We start from the raw sequence: 16,223 nt of genomic DNA, 5'->3' as shown, positions 1-16,223 counted from the left end.
AAAATGCATTTGCTATCACAGGTAATCACAAAAGTAGTTTTCAGTGATCTTGCTAATAAGCATGGCTTATTAAGCATGTGCTTAATATGCTGCCTGTGCCTTAGTTTGTGTTATGTGAAGCTACTGCAATAGCCAGCTGCTGCTCTTATGATGGATCAGGGAGCCACTACTGATTGTCTCCTCTTTCACTGTTGTGTGCATTTTAGTTCCCATAGCTTCTAACAGAGAGAATCTATCCCCACTGCTAGCAATGGCACTGTTTTTCTACTCGTGTATAATTCATGAATAAAACAGCAAATTGAATAATCACGGATTAAGGGCACACGCTGATGAACATACTTCTTAAGGAAGCCACTTCCACATTTCACATTCCTTCATTTCTCAACCATGTCAGCTACAGAGAGTTCCCTCCACCCTGCTAGAGGCAAACATTTTCTAATTTGCCCTTAATTTTTTACTTTTGCAAAGTTCTTTACAGGTTACAGTTACTCCGATAGACCTTAGTCTACAGGGTACAGTAAACTAATGAATTTCTGTCTTCCAGTTTTAGTTATATTCATGATTGCAAACAAGCAAGAAAAAAAACAAACAAAAAAAAAAAACCCACCACCAACAACAGAAAAACACCACTAAAAACCCCCCAAAAACCAGAGCTGCTCTGGTTTTGGTCTGGGAAGCTTTGCTAACCCTACAGAAATCTGGGCCTCTTGTGTCCAGATGTTACTTTAACTTATAGAATGCTCTTTTATTTGTTAGATATTCCAGCGCTTGCCAACATTTGAGCCATCACAATTCTTATAAAACCTGATGTGTAAACCTTGGTTTTTGAGAAACATTTTGGTGATTTTTAGGACTGTTTTGTCAAACCTCAATGTTCTTATTCAATTGTTACAAAATTGATCTTCACTGAGAGAAAAAAACACAAGCATTTTTTGGTAACAGATGCTGCAGTTATTGAGTCTGTGATTGGAATTAGAAGGGATGTATTAAAATAGAAGTTATACTCCATAGAAATTGCTGTTTTCAATGCTTAAATATGGTAAACTGAATACAAATTTATATAGCAAACATATAAATCTGACATATTTCTAATGAAGTATTTTGAATATTTTTTAATTGGATCATTATGTACAATAATTTTTTATTTTGCCTTTTTTCCCCTGTTACTTGGACACCTTAATAGCAGTTCCTGCCTTGTTTTGACATGGAAAGGGCTAGTTACAGTTAAAAATATAAATACAGTTTATGGTAAAGTGATGTATTTGTCATCCATTGCAGTAATGCAAAAAGATGGTCTGTCCAGCCAGACTGTAAAATTGAGCTTTGCAGCAGCATAGTGGAATTATAAATGCTCCCTAGGGTAAAATGATTTTGGCTCTGATGAGAAACACTGCCAATACTTGAAATATCACTTACAAAACATAATGTTTTCTCAGAAGCTTGCTTTTAAATGATGAATCTTGTAAAAAGTGAGCAAACTAAATTTATTTTTCTTTGTTGCAGAGAAGCATTTCGGAAAATTCTTTAGTAGCAATGGATTTCTCTGGACACAGAAGCAGAATTATAGAAAATCCAACAGAAGCCCTTTCAGTTGCAGTTGAAGAAGGATTAGCGTGGCGGGTAAAGTACTTCTGATTTATCGGGATAGTATTTTCTGTTTTGGTGGGGTTTATTTTTGTTTGTTTATTTTTAACAAAAGAGCTTTGAAGTCACATTTTTGCTTCTTTCTCATACAGAGGAGAGGGTGTCTCCGACTCAACTCACATGGCAGTCCTATTGCCATGTCTAATATGGGTATGTGTGACTTCATTCCTTGCCAGAGAAATGCAATAACTGGTTCTTTCACTAAGGAAAAAATGTTTTTTCACTGATCTTTTTTTCTACAGCTATACACAGATCTCAGTCATGGTTTCATCATAAAATCTCTAGAGAAGAGGCTCAGAGACTTATTTTGCAGCATGGACTTGTAGATGGGTAAGTTAATTCTTTACATAGCTTCTCTGAGACATGTTTCTAGCCAACAACTCCATTTCCATGTGCCTCTTACTGGGGGAAGGTGCAGCAAGGAGTTTGCACTTACCTAATTGGAAGAAAAATTATTTTATATAGGGGTATCTGGGTATCCTATTTTATATCATTTGGAAACCATGAAGTGGTGATCTAAGACTTCAGTTCTGTCACTGACCAATTACTTGTGTCTGTTCGGAGCCAAGCACTAGAGCTGTGTCTGTGCACAGGAGTCTCTGGAGCTGTCAGCCTTGGCACCACTCTTTTGTATCTCTATTGGTGATAAAAGAGTGAAAGAATGCCTGAAAACAGCATTCTAAGATGAACTGTGCTGGGAGAGACATTGAAAAAAGTATGCTTTTTTTCTCATGAATTGACTAAAAATTGTGTCATCCTTTAATAGGATAAGACTTTAATTTTTTAAATATTTCATTTAAATAATAATTTAAAAAATGACAAAGCAAGTAGGGATTTTATGTTCAAATCCTCCTGCTTTTCATTCCTGCAATTTTATCCTTAGTCCTGTATTAAATGTAAACTTGGGCCTCCTTCATTCAATGAGTAATTCCATAAAAATCTCACTTTCCTTGAGTTTGTTTCCAGTTAGGTGGAAACATCAGATTGCTGGTTAAATTCCTTCAGTTTTAGATTAAGTATGTTGTAATATAGTTTTCTACATCTACAGAAAGGGCTCCAGAAAAAAAAAAACAGTGCACAGGGATGGTTAATTGAACTTTCACTTTTGTAGTGGGTTGTTTTTCTTGTTTTTTTGGTTTTCTTTTTTAATTTCTGGGGTCTTGTTTTTAAGCCTGGCTTATCATCTTGAAGCTGGTTCTGTGCTCTGCATTTATTTTTGCACTTGTTAGAAGATGGGGACAGGACATGGGGATGAATCCAACATATATTTCTGAACAGGATGTCAGTCTAGGCCTGATGCATCTTTCAGTGTATTTCTTACACACACACTGAAATGAGAAAGTGAATACCTTGCCAGCATTGGTTTAGTACAGTGTTGTTTATGTTATATTCTTGGAGCCATTCCTAGCTGTGCAGTGGGATTTTGAGGAGGATGAAACTTTTGTGTGGACTATCTAGAATTATTTAGAACACTGGTAGTAGGAGTGCTCATATGCTGTCAGATACACATTCAGGAGATACAGTGAAGTAATGAACGCATGACATCATGTGACATAATTTTGATGAGCTGAAAGCATGAATTATCAACAGAAATGCAGCCATTTTTAATAGGAAAAATAAGACTTTAGTTTCTGGGAGTGAGGACAGAGAAAATAATCCATATTGAGCCTTTTAAGGTAATCCTGAGCAAGTAGTTCTCATGCATATATGACAAGGGAGTAGGGTCTCTGTAATATTGTATGTACTAACAAATAAGTTTTTCATGGTGGCTTTTAGAAGGCAAGGAGGCAGTTATATAAACTAGCTACAGTAGTTTTAGAATTTGGATAACCCAATAAGAGAATTAGGGACAGCAGCAATCTTAAGGCATGTTATGAAGGAAGAAAGTTTTTAGATCTGGTGTTAAACCAACTTTCTTCAAAATGTTCACATGATAATATTGTAGATTTTGTATTTTATCCCCTAAAGTATATTTGAAGACTTTTCAGTGATAAATGGTTGACAAAAGGGATAAGAGCACTACCAAAAGGCCCATGAAAAAGTCCAGCTCATCATTCAGAGAAGTTCATGCGGGAGAAGTTGACTGGACTCATCCAGCATGTCTAAAAAGCTCTTTCCAGCTAACATTTCTGAGATTCTGTGAACTACAGTCCTTTTTTCATAACAAGAATTTTAATGGCTCTCTGACAACTAAAGTAGGTAAAGTAGGTAATTGTGATTATTTTAAAAAATAATGAAGATCTTTTTATCTGAAGGAGAAGGAATGTTCCTTATATTTGTGATAAAACTAGGAGAGAAGTAAGAAAATGTACTTTAAAAGAACTGATGAATAAGAACCAATAAAAATTATTACATTGTGTATCATTTAGTGTGGATCTTAGTAACTGGGTATAGGACCCCATTTTGGATATCCACAAAGTTGCACATTCCTACAGTATCATTTTTCTGAAAAAAAAATAAAAAATGAAGTGCCAGTCATTGATGACAAACATATAAAATATGGAAGTTGGTGCACAGGATCTGTGGTGGGTGCTGTGAGCAGTGCCGTTCGTGTCCCGGGAGGGTGAGAGCCCGCTAGGTGGTGGGAGCGAGCCGGTTTGAGCGGAGCCCGCGCTGCCGGCGCTCCGCCTGTCTGTCCCTGTCCCTGTCCCTGTCCCTGTCCCTGTCCCTGTCCCTGCCGAGCCGAGCGCTGGGCCGGCAGCAGCCCTCGGGAGGAACTGCGTCAGTAACGGGGCTCGGGCATTTTGACAGAAACGGTAACGAGTATGGACTCCAAGTTTACTAATTCCAGGAATTTTCTTACTGTGTAAAAATAGAACTCTTAAAAACTTTGAGGATGAAGTTAGTACTTTGAATGCATGCTGGAAGTCAGTGAAAATCCACTGCAAACCTTTGGCTGTTTTTTTTTCCCTTGAAATTCTTTCTTTTCATATAGTACCCGGGCTCTCATTTCTGGTGTGTGGTGGGGCAAACAGTTACGATTAGGTGGTCACTAATGCTTGCTTGGTTGAAGCCTGCAAGTCCATTTTGCCCACTTCTTTTCTGTCCTGAAAGAGGAGCATGCTTGCCAGTGGCTGTCCCTCCATTTCTCTTCTTTGGTGCATTGGTCAGCTATATCTGTTCCAGACCTGCTCAGTACAAGCAGTTCAGACTCTCTCCATTCCAAAGCTATCTACCAGGTTCTTCCCTGTCCTCCAGACTTCTCTGCCAATATTCCAAGACAGGTGATTCAATGAAAACTGTCTCATGCTGGTAATCATCCTTTATCTTTACCAAATTATTCTACCAGGACAATGGCAAAGTTATATGTGTCTATGTTCTGGTTGAAATAAGTTATCAGTGAATTTTAGTTGCAGTGGCACTGTTGGCCATTCAGAGTGTCATGATTTGAATAATCATTCCATAAAGCAAGCAGAGTGTAGCTCTGTCTTGTTGGGAATTTTGCTGCTGTGCAGAAGTGAGAGTGCATTTATGAGGATTGGCCAGATGTGAAGAACATTCTGGTGTGCCTTGCATTAACTTTTCTGTAAAATTCCTATTGAATTGTGCTACCTTTTGAATTTTACTTATAATGCTTGTGATTTAGAAAATTCAAGTTTTCTCTAGTCAGAGTCCAAAGAAAAAATTTGTTCAAAGCACAAACTTTGAGGGTGCTTTTCTGTCTGAAGAAATGTATTGTAATTCTATGCAGTGTAAAAACTAACGCCTACAGTGTCATTTATTCTGAGAATGCATGTTTTTCACATAATAGACAAGGTGAAGAAGAACTTAAGAGAAAGTATTCCCAGTGACACATTTGCAAAGAAATACTGATTAAAAGCCTAACTTATATAATTGATATTATTTATGCTTTTCACTAATACTTGCTGTAATGAATTTAGAACAGTTTTAACTGTTTGTTTATAAAAGGATTTCAAATGTTCTTACTTTGCAATTTTTTAATCTCTTTTAGGGTATTCCTGGTGCGTGATAGCCAAAGTAACCCCAAAACATTTGTATTGTCACTGAGTCATGGATTAAAAATAAAACATTTTCAAATTGTACCAGTAAGTAAGTTTTGCCAGTTTATATATGGAGTTGTAAAACCAAAAAATTGAAGAACTGTGGTAGAATATGGATGGATTTTTTCTTCTTTTGTTGTTTTTATGGGAGATGTAAACATCATACCTGTATCACTAAATATAATTAGTATTCTTTAGTAGAGTTGAACGTTTTTGAGCTTTGCTGTTTAATTTGTTCTAAAGCTTGACTAGTATTATGAGATCCTAAAAAGTTTCTTGAAAAACTAAACAAATCTGTTTCAACTGGAATAGAAGCAACCCTGATGGCATGAAAATCATGTATTAATAGAGTTCATGTTTCATTTTACGTTTCAGTATGTACACAATTTCTAAGTCATCTGCTTGGACTGCCTCCATTATGCATCCTTATCTCACTGAGTCTTCTGTTAAGGATATTTTCAATATTTGTAGTCAGACATATTTTGTTGACCTCTCTTGTTACTGTGGTATATTTATGTACAGGTCTTCTTCAGAGGAACAAAAAAAAATCATTATCTAGTCCAGCTGCTTTATAGGTAAGCTGGAAGTTACTAAACTGAAATCATATTTCTGTTAGTTTTCATTGAACATACTGTCCAGTTATCCTGCGAGAATGGTTAGCCATCCTCATTGCTTCCACTCTCTCACAAGGTGGTTTATGTGGATTTCTTTACATGCTGCATCTCTTGCATTGAAAAATACTTGAGCATTTTGTGTTTTGGCCACAGATGCTTGACGTAACTGAGCAGACCCAGAGCTTTTTTATCTCTCTTTACAAGAACCTTTCTTCCAGACCACATAATACTCTAGCTTCCATGTATCTTCCTGCTGAAGTTTCTAGCAGATTCTGCTGTTTCTCAGTAGAAATTAGTCAAGTGGCATTATTTTTTTTGTCTTTGTCTGTTGATTCTCTCTGATCATTAACCAAATTTCTGTATGCCTTATCTAGGGCTTGTAGCTGATATTCTCTACTAAAAAACTTTACGTAGAATAAAACTGAAGCATTATTTGAGTGGAGGAAAAAAGTTGATCAGATTAGCTATAAGAATTGTCCAGGATTTTGTTGTGTTTAGGTACAGAATATGGAGGATTCCTTCATCCAAAAGTGATAGTTATGGACTGGATCCTGTGGGATCATCAACATATAATCCTTGATAAGAATCCCAGGTGTAAGATCTCTGTGCATTCATAGACTGTAGTCACTTCTCGTATTTTGATGTACTAGAAGTGGTATAATTGTTGTGTGGTTTAGAAAACCTTCTAAACCCCATACAAAGAGTATATGATTCTAGTTCATTGGATGTCTTTTAACTCTCAGATTTAAGAGACCACTTTCCCTTTCCCTATCAGGAAACAAACCCTCTCTTCTCTAAGCGCAGGTGTAGCAGGATGCTGTAGTTATCTTCAGCTTCTTCCCAGATGGATGATTCTCTTCTTCCCTTCATAAGAATGTGCTAAAACCTTGCTCTCCTGTTGTGGAATCTTTGGATGAACCAGGAATTCTTAGTTTTGATATAGTTGTCTACAGACTTGGGTCACATTTCCCATGCTGTTCATCGAGAAGACCTGTATCACTTCATTGCAGAACTTGACTTACTTGAAATAAATGTTTTTGAACTGTTTTTTAAGTAAAGCAATTTCTCCTATGATAGTAGCCAGAAAAAAAAAATCATTATGAGAACAGCTTAATTCAGAGAAAGTGTGTCAGCATGGAAGCTGTTGTCACCCAAATATTGGCATATTTCAGTTCCTTTCTGTCAGTTTCTGGTTGCATTCAGTACCCACTGACTTAAATGTGCTCTGCTTTGCTAGGACGGTGCTCTTTAAAGATTCAGAAAATTGTTTTTTAAGGGAGGAAGGGTTTTGGTTCCAGTTGCTGCTGCTCTAAATGAAGTGATGATTTTCTAAGAAACAAGGCATTTTATATTACTGTAGTAAATTCATAGCTTATTAGTTGAAGATCAAGGTTACCTCTCTGAGTTTCAAATTCTACTGCTCTAAACACTTACCTGTTTCCAGCCATTGTAAAGGCAAACTTTCTTACTAAATGTAAACAAAAGGTAATTTACAAAGCCTTTTTACAAGGTAAAAACAATCCAATCTCTAAATGAATTATTTTTCTCATGTATTTTAGGTTGCTTCAAGTTATGCTGCACTTAAAAATGTCTCCTTTTAGATAGGGTATGTAGCTTGCTAGTTCATGCCTTGCCCATTTAAACAGGTGCCTTGTGTTAACATTGGCAACCTGTGCAACAGGTATTGCAGGTGGGCAGTTGGGAATTGATTGTAAAAAGTGCAGAAGGAAACCTTTGGGATGCATTTGGGATCCTGTACTGTGAATATTGGAGAGCTTGTTATTTTAAAGTTATTTTTCAGCCTTTACACTCTGAGCTAATGCAAGTTCACTTCAGTGGATTCTATCCCCCAGTTTCATCCATATGAAAGATGAAGAGTTGATATACAGTTCTGGAACTGTCTTTTTCTCCTAAATATTTTCTCATAACCGCCTTTTTAGCTTGCAGAAGAGGCTAGGTACTTGAGCAACAGAACTTTGATATGAGTTTTTACTTTGCAAAATATTGATAGCTTTAAAATTAGCAATCTGGTATTCATTTCAAGGAGTCAACTTATTAGGAGCATAACAGACATTTGAATTCTTAACTTTCCTTGCCTGCAGTGTGTTGGCAGGAAAATTGCATGCATAAAGAAAGTCCAATGAATGATAATCCATTTTCAGGTTTTTGGCTGGAGCACAGGAGTTCACACATTCTCACATTGGTAATTCCTTAACTAGCAGAGTTTGACCTGGTTTGACCAAAGTCTGAGAATAAAGAAATTACAAACTACTTCCAGTCATGGTAGAAAGGGGTAGAATAATCCAGGAGTCTTAAGCAGTTCAACAGCTGCTTCAGATAAAACTTCTTAATTACAGGTAAGACAGCTAATTATACCTTCTCCTTTCCCCTGTATTCAAGTAGGGTAGTTGCATCTTTCCCTAGCACACCATCTGCTACTCTGTGCTAGCTCTACTTCAGGATCCTCTGTTCAATACTCTTTCAATCTTGTATATTTTTTCCCTTTTTAAAAATAGTTTGAATAGATTTTTTTCACCCTGTATTTGCATGAATACCAATTATCACTATTAGTCACTATTTCACCATTCCTCTTGATATTAGACATATCAGCAGTAGAGGAACTAAGTGAAGAAATTATATAGTCAGCAGTGCAATACAAATTGTGCAAGAGCTAACATTCAGTAACTAAGAAGACGGAAACAGTGATTGCAAAATTTTAAGCATCTAATAGTCAAAAGGAATCTTTCAAGGTATCTGTTGAAGTTTCTTCTTTCTCTTCTGTATCTGTGCTAATACATGTTTGGAGCTGCAGCAATTCTTCCCCCTACAACAAAGAGCTGCTAGAACAAGCATGTCACTCTTGTGATGAGCAGTGTCTTGTGTAGCTCATACTAGCCAGCACACCACTGCACTGGTGTGTAGCCTCATCACACCTTACAAAAGTGATAGAAAATCATGGAAGTGAATGGAGCAAAGGTTGAAATCTATGACTAACTTCAAACTTGGTTGCTTCATGTTGATCTGTAAGAACTCAGGGTTGGTATTTACCCCAGATAAAATTCTAAAGCAGAGGCACGAAGTAGTATTGTTAATGCAGAAAGAGTATTCCTATACTTATTTAACTGTTCTTTCCTTTTAGGTGTGTACTTGAAGTCAAATAATGCATTGTTTTCCTATTGATGTTTTTTTAAAAAAACTCTTAAAATCCTTTCTTTAGGACGTGTAAATGATCACTGTATTTTTTCTGCTCACAGTAGTTGTAAGATTACGAATATGTTGGTCTGTAAGAACACTTCTCAAACAAATATTCCAGTCAGAAAAAAATACTGTACCAAAATAAGATTTTATTGAATCCTCTTTTTTCCATTTTTACAGTTGGAAGATGATGGGAAGCTATTCTATACCCTTGATGATGGTCATACCAGATTTACTGATCTCATCCAGCTAGTGGAATTCTATCAACTTAATAAAGGAGTGCTGCCTTGCAAGTTAAAACACTATTGTGCACGGATTGCTCTTTAACCAAAGCATTTGTTGTTTCATCAGAGGGAAAGGAAGATACTAGTATACTTTTTCCCCCAAAGGCAATTTGTATAGCAAAAAGCAGGGGAAAACCCATTACATTGTAAAGATTCTATGTTTAAGCTGCAAAAAAAAATAATTTATATTCTATGTAGATAAGAACTTTGCTTTGTGATTGTCACAGCAAAATTAACTTTATGGTTTTGAAAAACCATTCTTTCCTATGTAATTCTTTAGTGTTGTCTTGGACTTGCTGGGTTTTCTTTTCATCTGAAAACAGTTTTGAAAAATATTGTGTAACTCCTACAAAAATAAAACTAAAGGAAGATCTTTGTTCTAAGGTTTAAAATTAACTTTTTTCTCTATAAATGTTTCTCATAATTTCTGTTCATCGCATAAAAGGATAACATTTACTGTGGCAAGGATCAGAAGCTGAACTGCACATTTTATTTGTAAATAAAATGAATAAATATTTTGCACTATATTTTTGAATGCTACTTTGAGGATTATCATATCCAAAAAGTGAAAAATCATTAAAACCACTTATAACTGCTCAGTTGTATTGAGTTGTGCTATTCTTGTTGTAATATTTTAAAGGATTTTTTTTTCTAATCTAATGACTTAATCTACATCTTCATACAGAGCTGGACTGTCACTTACTTGGCTGTGAAATGTATGAACATGCATAATTATTATGTAATGCATAATGTGGTTTAGTGTATGCCTATAATCTCTGACACAAAGAGAGGCAGAAAGACCTGTTAAGTTCTGTGGATCTTTGCACAGTTGAGGAAGGAATCAATTCCAATTGCCCTTAAAAAAATAAAAGTAATGTTATAATAGTTGTAAATTATCAATAATTTACAATACTTACAAATAAAGGTAAATCTAGTGGACTTTGCTGAAAACCTCATGAAAGTGTATTTGGAGTCAGTTCCTAGATTATTTTATTATTAAATTAAAATGTCAATTTAGCTACCAGTTAAGCAATCTTTAGAGATTACCAAGTATCTAACATTCCAGCTAAAAAGAACTGTGCCTGTCGATCAAATCAAATTTTGCACCACAGCATTAGAAGTAATTTGGGTATTTGTGTTTTGAAAGAGAGTTGTATCCTTGAACAAAAACTCGAGTGGAATGGGACTTGGGAAAGAGGCATCCCCATCCTGATGCTTTGCTGTCCAAGAGATTTGATCTTGTTAAGAGGATTCAGGACATTGCCCTGGGTATCTTTACAAAGAGTAAAGGCTGGAGTAAATTCAGTGTTTGAAGATGGGCCATCACACGGAATCCAGCCTCCCCTTTCTATGCTTGCTTGGGGTCCATGACTGCCAGCCATAGCAGCTGCTGTGCTGCAGGAGGAGGTGGGGAGAAGGTAAAGGAGGTCCAGGCGAGGGATGCAGCCGGCGGGCCCCGAGGCACAGGGGAGCTGGGATGTGTCAGCTGACAAGGTCATGGACATGGAGGCATTAGAACAGTGTGGTAACTGTAGCCTGTGGTTTTGTTATTGTGTGTCTCTGGAAGGCAAGCATAATAACATAATACTGTGATACTTAATTTACCGACTTGATCCACACATCACTGACCTTTTCCTCTGGTATGCAAATGCAGTTTTTAAAGCTCATTAAAAAAGCAACTCTTCCTAATGTGTACCAAAGATGCAACATATGTGGTGCCTAAGCTCATTACATTAGGAAAGCTTTGTAAAAATCTTTACAGTCTAATAAATTTAACTCTTAAACCTCAAACATAATTTCAAATTGTACTTAGAAAATAAGTTTAATTAAAACCTCTTCAGGTTTGGTTTAATAATGTGATTACTTCTCAGGTAGTTTTATTTCAGATGTTGATGTAGAATAAGGAGAAACATTCTCTGCATCTCTTTTTTTAATCATCTCTTGACAAATTTCTATTGTCTGTTGTAGTCCATTTCTACTTGGGCATGTGAAAGCTTCGCTGTAATTTTTATTTGTATTTATGTATTCATGCTTGGCAGAGAAGCCACCTGCTCAGTGAGTGAGTACTTGTCACCTTTGGACCTATCAGAAAAGAAAAGAACGTAGGGATTATATCACATGGTGGAGAGACATCAACCATCAAGAAGCTTTGCCTGCTTTTTCAGTTTTTGTTTCACAAGTGAAATTGAAAAAAGCCAAAAAACAAAATGAAACCAAAATAATATTAATAATAAAAAAGCCCGAGTAAAATCAAGTATTGCTTAATGAGCATGGGATTTGAACATTTGAGCTGTCAAGTATTCAAAACTTTCTTATACTGCAAAGCATTTCCTCCTGCATTTTGACAGCTCTCTTAATTAAAATCTAAACTGAAATGTTGCTGGGAATACATAATCTCTTTTATACGATGTGTATACCTTTTGTGGACTCTGTTGTTGTTTGTGACTATGCCAGAAAAAAACAAACCAGTAAAACTAATAAAATCTAGTTTGCTGTTTAAATGACTTCACAGGCTACCTCCTCCTACCAACCTCAAGAAACTAACATGAAGGAGGTAGTCTTAATGTGTAAAAGCAAAAAAACCAAACACCACCTGTCAAAACTCAAATATTCTGATATCCCAGACTTCTTCCTAAAGGGTACAAGTGGTTGATATATGACTTTCAAGATCCTTGCTTGCCACCAGTCAGAACAAAACAGCAAGGAATTTCTATGAGATCAGCCAGGATATGTCTGACCATAAAGTTCTTTGGGGGTGTAGGCAATGCTATTTAGACAGAACTTCAGTGTGTTAATTGTCACTTCTAATTAGGAATACTACACTTTGGTGCCCACCTTCACAAAGAGAATTGGCTAATCAGGAGCTGTTAACAGCTCAGGAAGAAATCAGTACTATTTTGGGCAAGCCAGTCTATCTGTCTCCAACATTTGCTTCTCTACAAAATGTGGACAATTTATATCTACCTCACTAAATGTTTATGGACTGCTTTTTAAGGAAAAGCAAAACTTAAAAAAATCAACAAACAACAGAACAGTAGACACTGATGTTATTTCCAGAAGGTTTTTTAATACCTAAATGATATGTTTTTACATTTACTTGATGCCAAAACACCTAGGTATGAAGCACAGTATTTGAAAAACTCTTCATGTTTTCTTCAGATTTAAAATTTTATGCTTCTCTGAGTGTTTATGTGTAATGCACTGCCAGGCAGTGAGACCTGAGCTTGCCATGTAGAGGCACCAAAAGCAGTATAAGTGCACAAGCCTCGTGTGCTGTCTGGGGTAATTAGCCCTGCAGGAGTATGCTCTGCGAGATGTGAGCTAGGGCAGAGATTGTGCTAAAGCTCAGCATTGTATTTGTTGGCATGCCCTTTGTGCCTTAGTTTCCAATCGAAAAATCTTCTTGGCTCAAAGGAGATTAAAAGTTAATTCACTGCTGTTTCATAAGGCATATACATACACGGACGGAATTAAGGTTGCAGGGGCAGCATTAAGTGACATTTTTAAACTTCTGAGTGTTTTTACTTAACAATCTTATTAAGTCACTTGATGAATTTTTTGAAATGTAGTGAGTCTTTGAGTCATCCAACTAAATGTTTTGAAGGAGAGCTTTAACCCATTAAATAAAAGAGGATTATGTATGTAACTAACTACAAGTGGGATCTTGCAAGGATAATTGAATTTCTGTCAAATGTTGTCTGTTACAGCCTGGTTTAAGAATTGTAGCATTTTGTGCTTCCCTGGGGGTAGAATTATTCCATAGTGGGCTGCTTGCAGTATCTCATTTTAAGGTAAAATCAGCATATTTCAAGAGAATAGCCTTTTTTTGTTGTTGTTTAAAAGCTACTCATCTTTATCTAAACAGAAGCCACTCATTCATCAATTAGTTTTAACTGTTGAAACCTATTTATTAGCTGTGGCATGCAAATCAATCTAGCATTTGTCTGTAAGAAATCTTACACATAATTTTTGTTACCTTTATTTAATTAGTTCAGAAGAAGACAAAGCAATATACAGCTTACAGCAGGATTTCGGTTTGATTAGAAAAATAATGATTTTTACGACTCTTCTGGTATTTCAGAGTACTATCCTAATACGCTGTAGTGCATTCCATTTCTAATTTCGATTTTGTAGCCGAAATCATCGAAGATAGGACATACCCCATTACTTGAATATACTTGCAAGCTTTCAGAGGTTAAACACTTATGGTCTATGCATAATCAATGTGTATGGTAGTGCAATTAATGTTAACTTTAATGAAATGCATGAATATTTAAAACTTAATGAATCTGACTTTACAGCACGCTTTACAGCCAGGCTCACATATGTGAACAGTATTGACTGTTGGCCTCTGGATGTCAGCAGTGTATCACGAAATTCCTGCAATCAGCCACTGTTTTCATGCTTCCTCCCAGAAATATCTGTGACTTGTGGTCTCTGCACACCTCCAGAACACCCAGTGCTTTTTCCTCTTATAAATTATTCACTTACTCTGTACCAATTAGTTCTACCAGTTGCTAGGTTTGTTATCAAGTTAAGCTTCAAGACAAGAACCTGAACTCAATGAGTGATTAAAAATTTATTAGCAGAGATGATTAAATATGCAGATAGTCTGTGAAGCTTGTTCTTGAAACCATTATATTACCTTTTTAATACTAATGATTTGTATAATTAATTTTATAAAAGCCTGAAAGTCTTTTAAAAAAATTCAGAGTAGGACATAAAAGGGAAGAGATTAAATGCAGAGGAGGCAGTGAACCTGAGCATTAAAACAGCTCATTCACATGTATAGGTAATAAAGTGATTTGATTTCCTTACAGGAATAGCTTGTGGTTTTTCTTCCCCTCTGCTAAGTTGATTATTTTATTAATCTTTTAAGCAATTTGGGAAAACTCTTCTCAACTAGTGGGTTGTATTTTCAAAACAGAACTTGATGCGATGAACACTGATAATACAAATGATTCCCCAAAACTTTACAATTACAGCATTTAAGCACATGCTGAATTTAGGCTTGTGAGGAGCCCCAGGGCTTCCTCGGGAAGGAAGGCAGAGGGCATTAATGCCCAGGGTGCCCGTGGGCAGCGTGGCCAGGCCAGGCGAAGGTCCCGAGGCAGGGGCTGCCCTCAGGCCGTGTTCCTGAGGGGCGGGAGGTGCCAGGGCCCCGGCGGTGCCCGTGCCAGGCCTGGCCGGGCTGGGCAGCAATGGCTCGCCTGAGCCCGCTGCCAGGGGGAGCCCCTGCTGCTCTTGAACCTGCAGAGTTGGCTCAGGAGGTGGGCCTGTCCTCCTTTCCAAGGGGGAAAGAAAGTAAATTACTCTTCTGCCCCTGAAGGGAGTAGCTGGAGCAGAAGTCAGTCTTGGGGCCAGGCTTCTTGCCTTCCACGTTGCGGAGAGAAGCGAGCCCTCAAGGCAGTAGCTGTGGCTGCGGGGAGCTGATGCTAGCCAAGGCTGCTGACATGACACAGCTTTTTGGCATCTGCTGGTACCAGCAGTGGGGTGTGAGTTGGTTTGTAGCACCTCTGTGAGAAGGTTCAGGAGGTGATGAGACCTGGCCACACACCGGGAGCTGAAGCATGCCAGGGGCGTGAGGGAGGCTTTGGGGCGAGCTGCGAGCTGCCATCCCAGCAGCCATCCCATCAACTGCAGCAGGGAGAGCCCAAGTTCTCTGTTCTCTCCCTCTCCTTCCAGCTCTGCCTGGTGCAGTGCCACCAAAGGCCATAGCTGATGGTCCCAGGCACACCACAAGAGTGAGGTGCTGTGGACAAGGCTTGAAGGAAGGTGAGGGACTGCCCCAGCTTCTCCTGGAGGGCCTGGACAAGGGTGGGGGGGGAGCTGCCCAACCTCCTGCAACACCAGCAGTTGCCCCTCAGTGATGCTGATGAGCCCCACCAGCTGGAAACTGTCAGAGTTTATGAGTTGCCCTTAAAAAATATGTGCGAGCAGGGCTTGAGCAGTAGGTGTGTGCTGGGTTGAAGCTGCTATGAAAAGTGAGTAAACAGTGGTGGGTTTTTTTTTTTTTTAGTTTTGTTTTTTTTTTTTTTTTTTTTTTTTTTTTGTCTGTGGTTTGGGGTGGGAAAGGAAGATAATGACTGGAGGTTGTCATGTATTTGTTGTGTTGCCCCTTTTTGTCTTTCTCTTCTTTTTATGATGTAGAGTGCTTTATTCTCCAGTGCTAAGCTCTGTAGCAGTATTTAGGCCTGAGTTCCATGGAGTGCAGTTTGTGTTTCTAGGCCTGGCTGTAGAAGGCAGCACAAGCATAGCAAAAAAGCCTTTCCGGGAGCGAGACCTAACAATAGCGTTTGCATTGCTGTCCCTACTGAGCTTGCATGGCTAGGAGCTCACTGGGGAGGATAATTCTAAGTAAAAATGGTTGTTCTTTGGATAAAATAGAAGGTCTGCCTCTTTGATGGTGAGAAATTAAGACAGTGACCTAGGAACTTCCTTAGCAGAAGACAGTCTTTGGGCAGCATTTCTGCAGGGCTCCCGGA

The 16,223-nt window shown here is 37.8% G+C and overlaps 1 protein-coding gene across 1 annotated transcript in view; it reads left to right on the top strand.

Annotated features, from left to right (window-relative positions):
- Positions 1 to 10,337, top strand: part of GRB14 (growth factor receptor bound protein 14) — a 58,039-nt gene extending 47,702 nt beyond the window's left edge. The window contains exons 10-14 of the mRNA XM_059852356.1: positions 1,504 to 1,620; positions 1,737 to 1,794; positions 1,887 to 1,974; positions 5,597 to 5,690; positions 9,635 to 10,337. Coding sequence (XP_059708339.1) covers positions 1,504 to 1,620; positions 1,737 to 1,794; positions 1,887 to 1,974; positions 5,597 to 5,690; positions 9,635 to 9,781 — 504 coding nt within the window. The 3' untranslated portion in view covers positions 9,782 to 10,337. The remainder of the gene's footprint in view (positions 1 to 1,503; positions 1,621 to 1,736; positions 1,795 to 1,886; positions 1,975 to 5,596; positions 5,691 to 9,634) is intronic.
- Positions 10,338 to 16,223: the final 5,886 nt, after the last annotated feature.

This window comes from Haemorhous mexicanus, chromosome 8 (genome assembly GCF_027477595.1).
Source record: "Haemorhous mexicanus isolate bHaeMex1 chromosome 8, bHaeMex1.pri, whole genome shotgun sequence".
Lineage (NCBI taxonomy): Eukaryota > Metazoa > Chordata > Aves > Passeriformes > Fringillidae > Haemorhous > Haemorhous mexicanus.
Note: the sequence above shows the minus strand (reverse complement) of the source record. Positions and strands in the feature narration are given on the sequence as shown.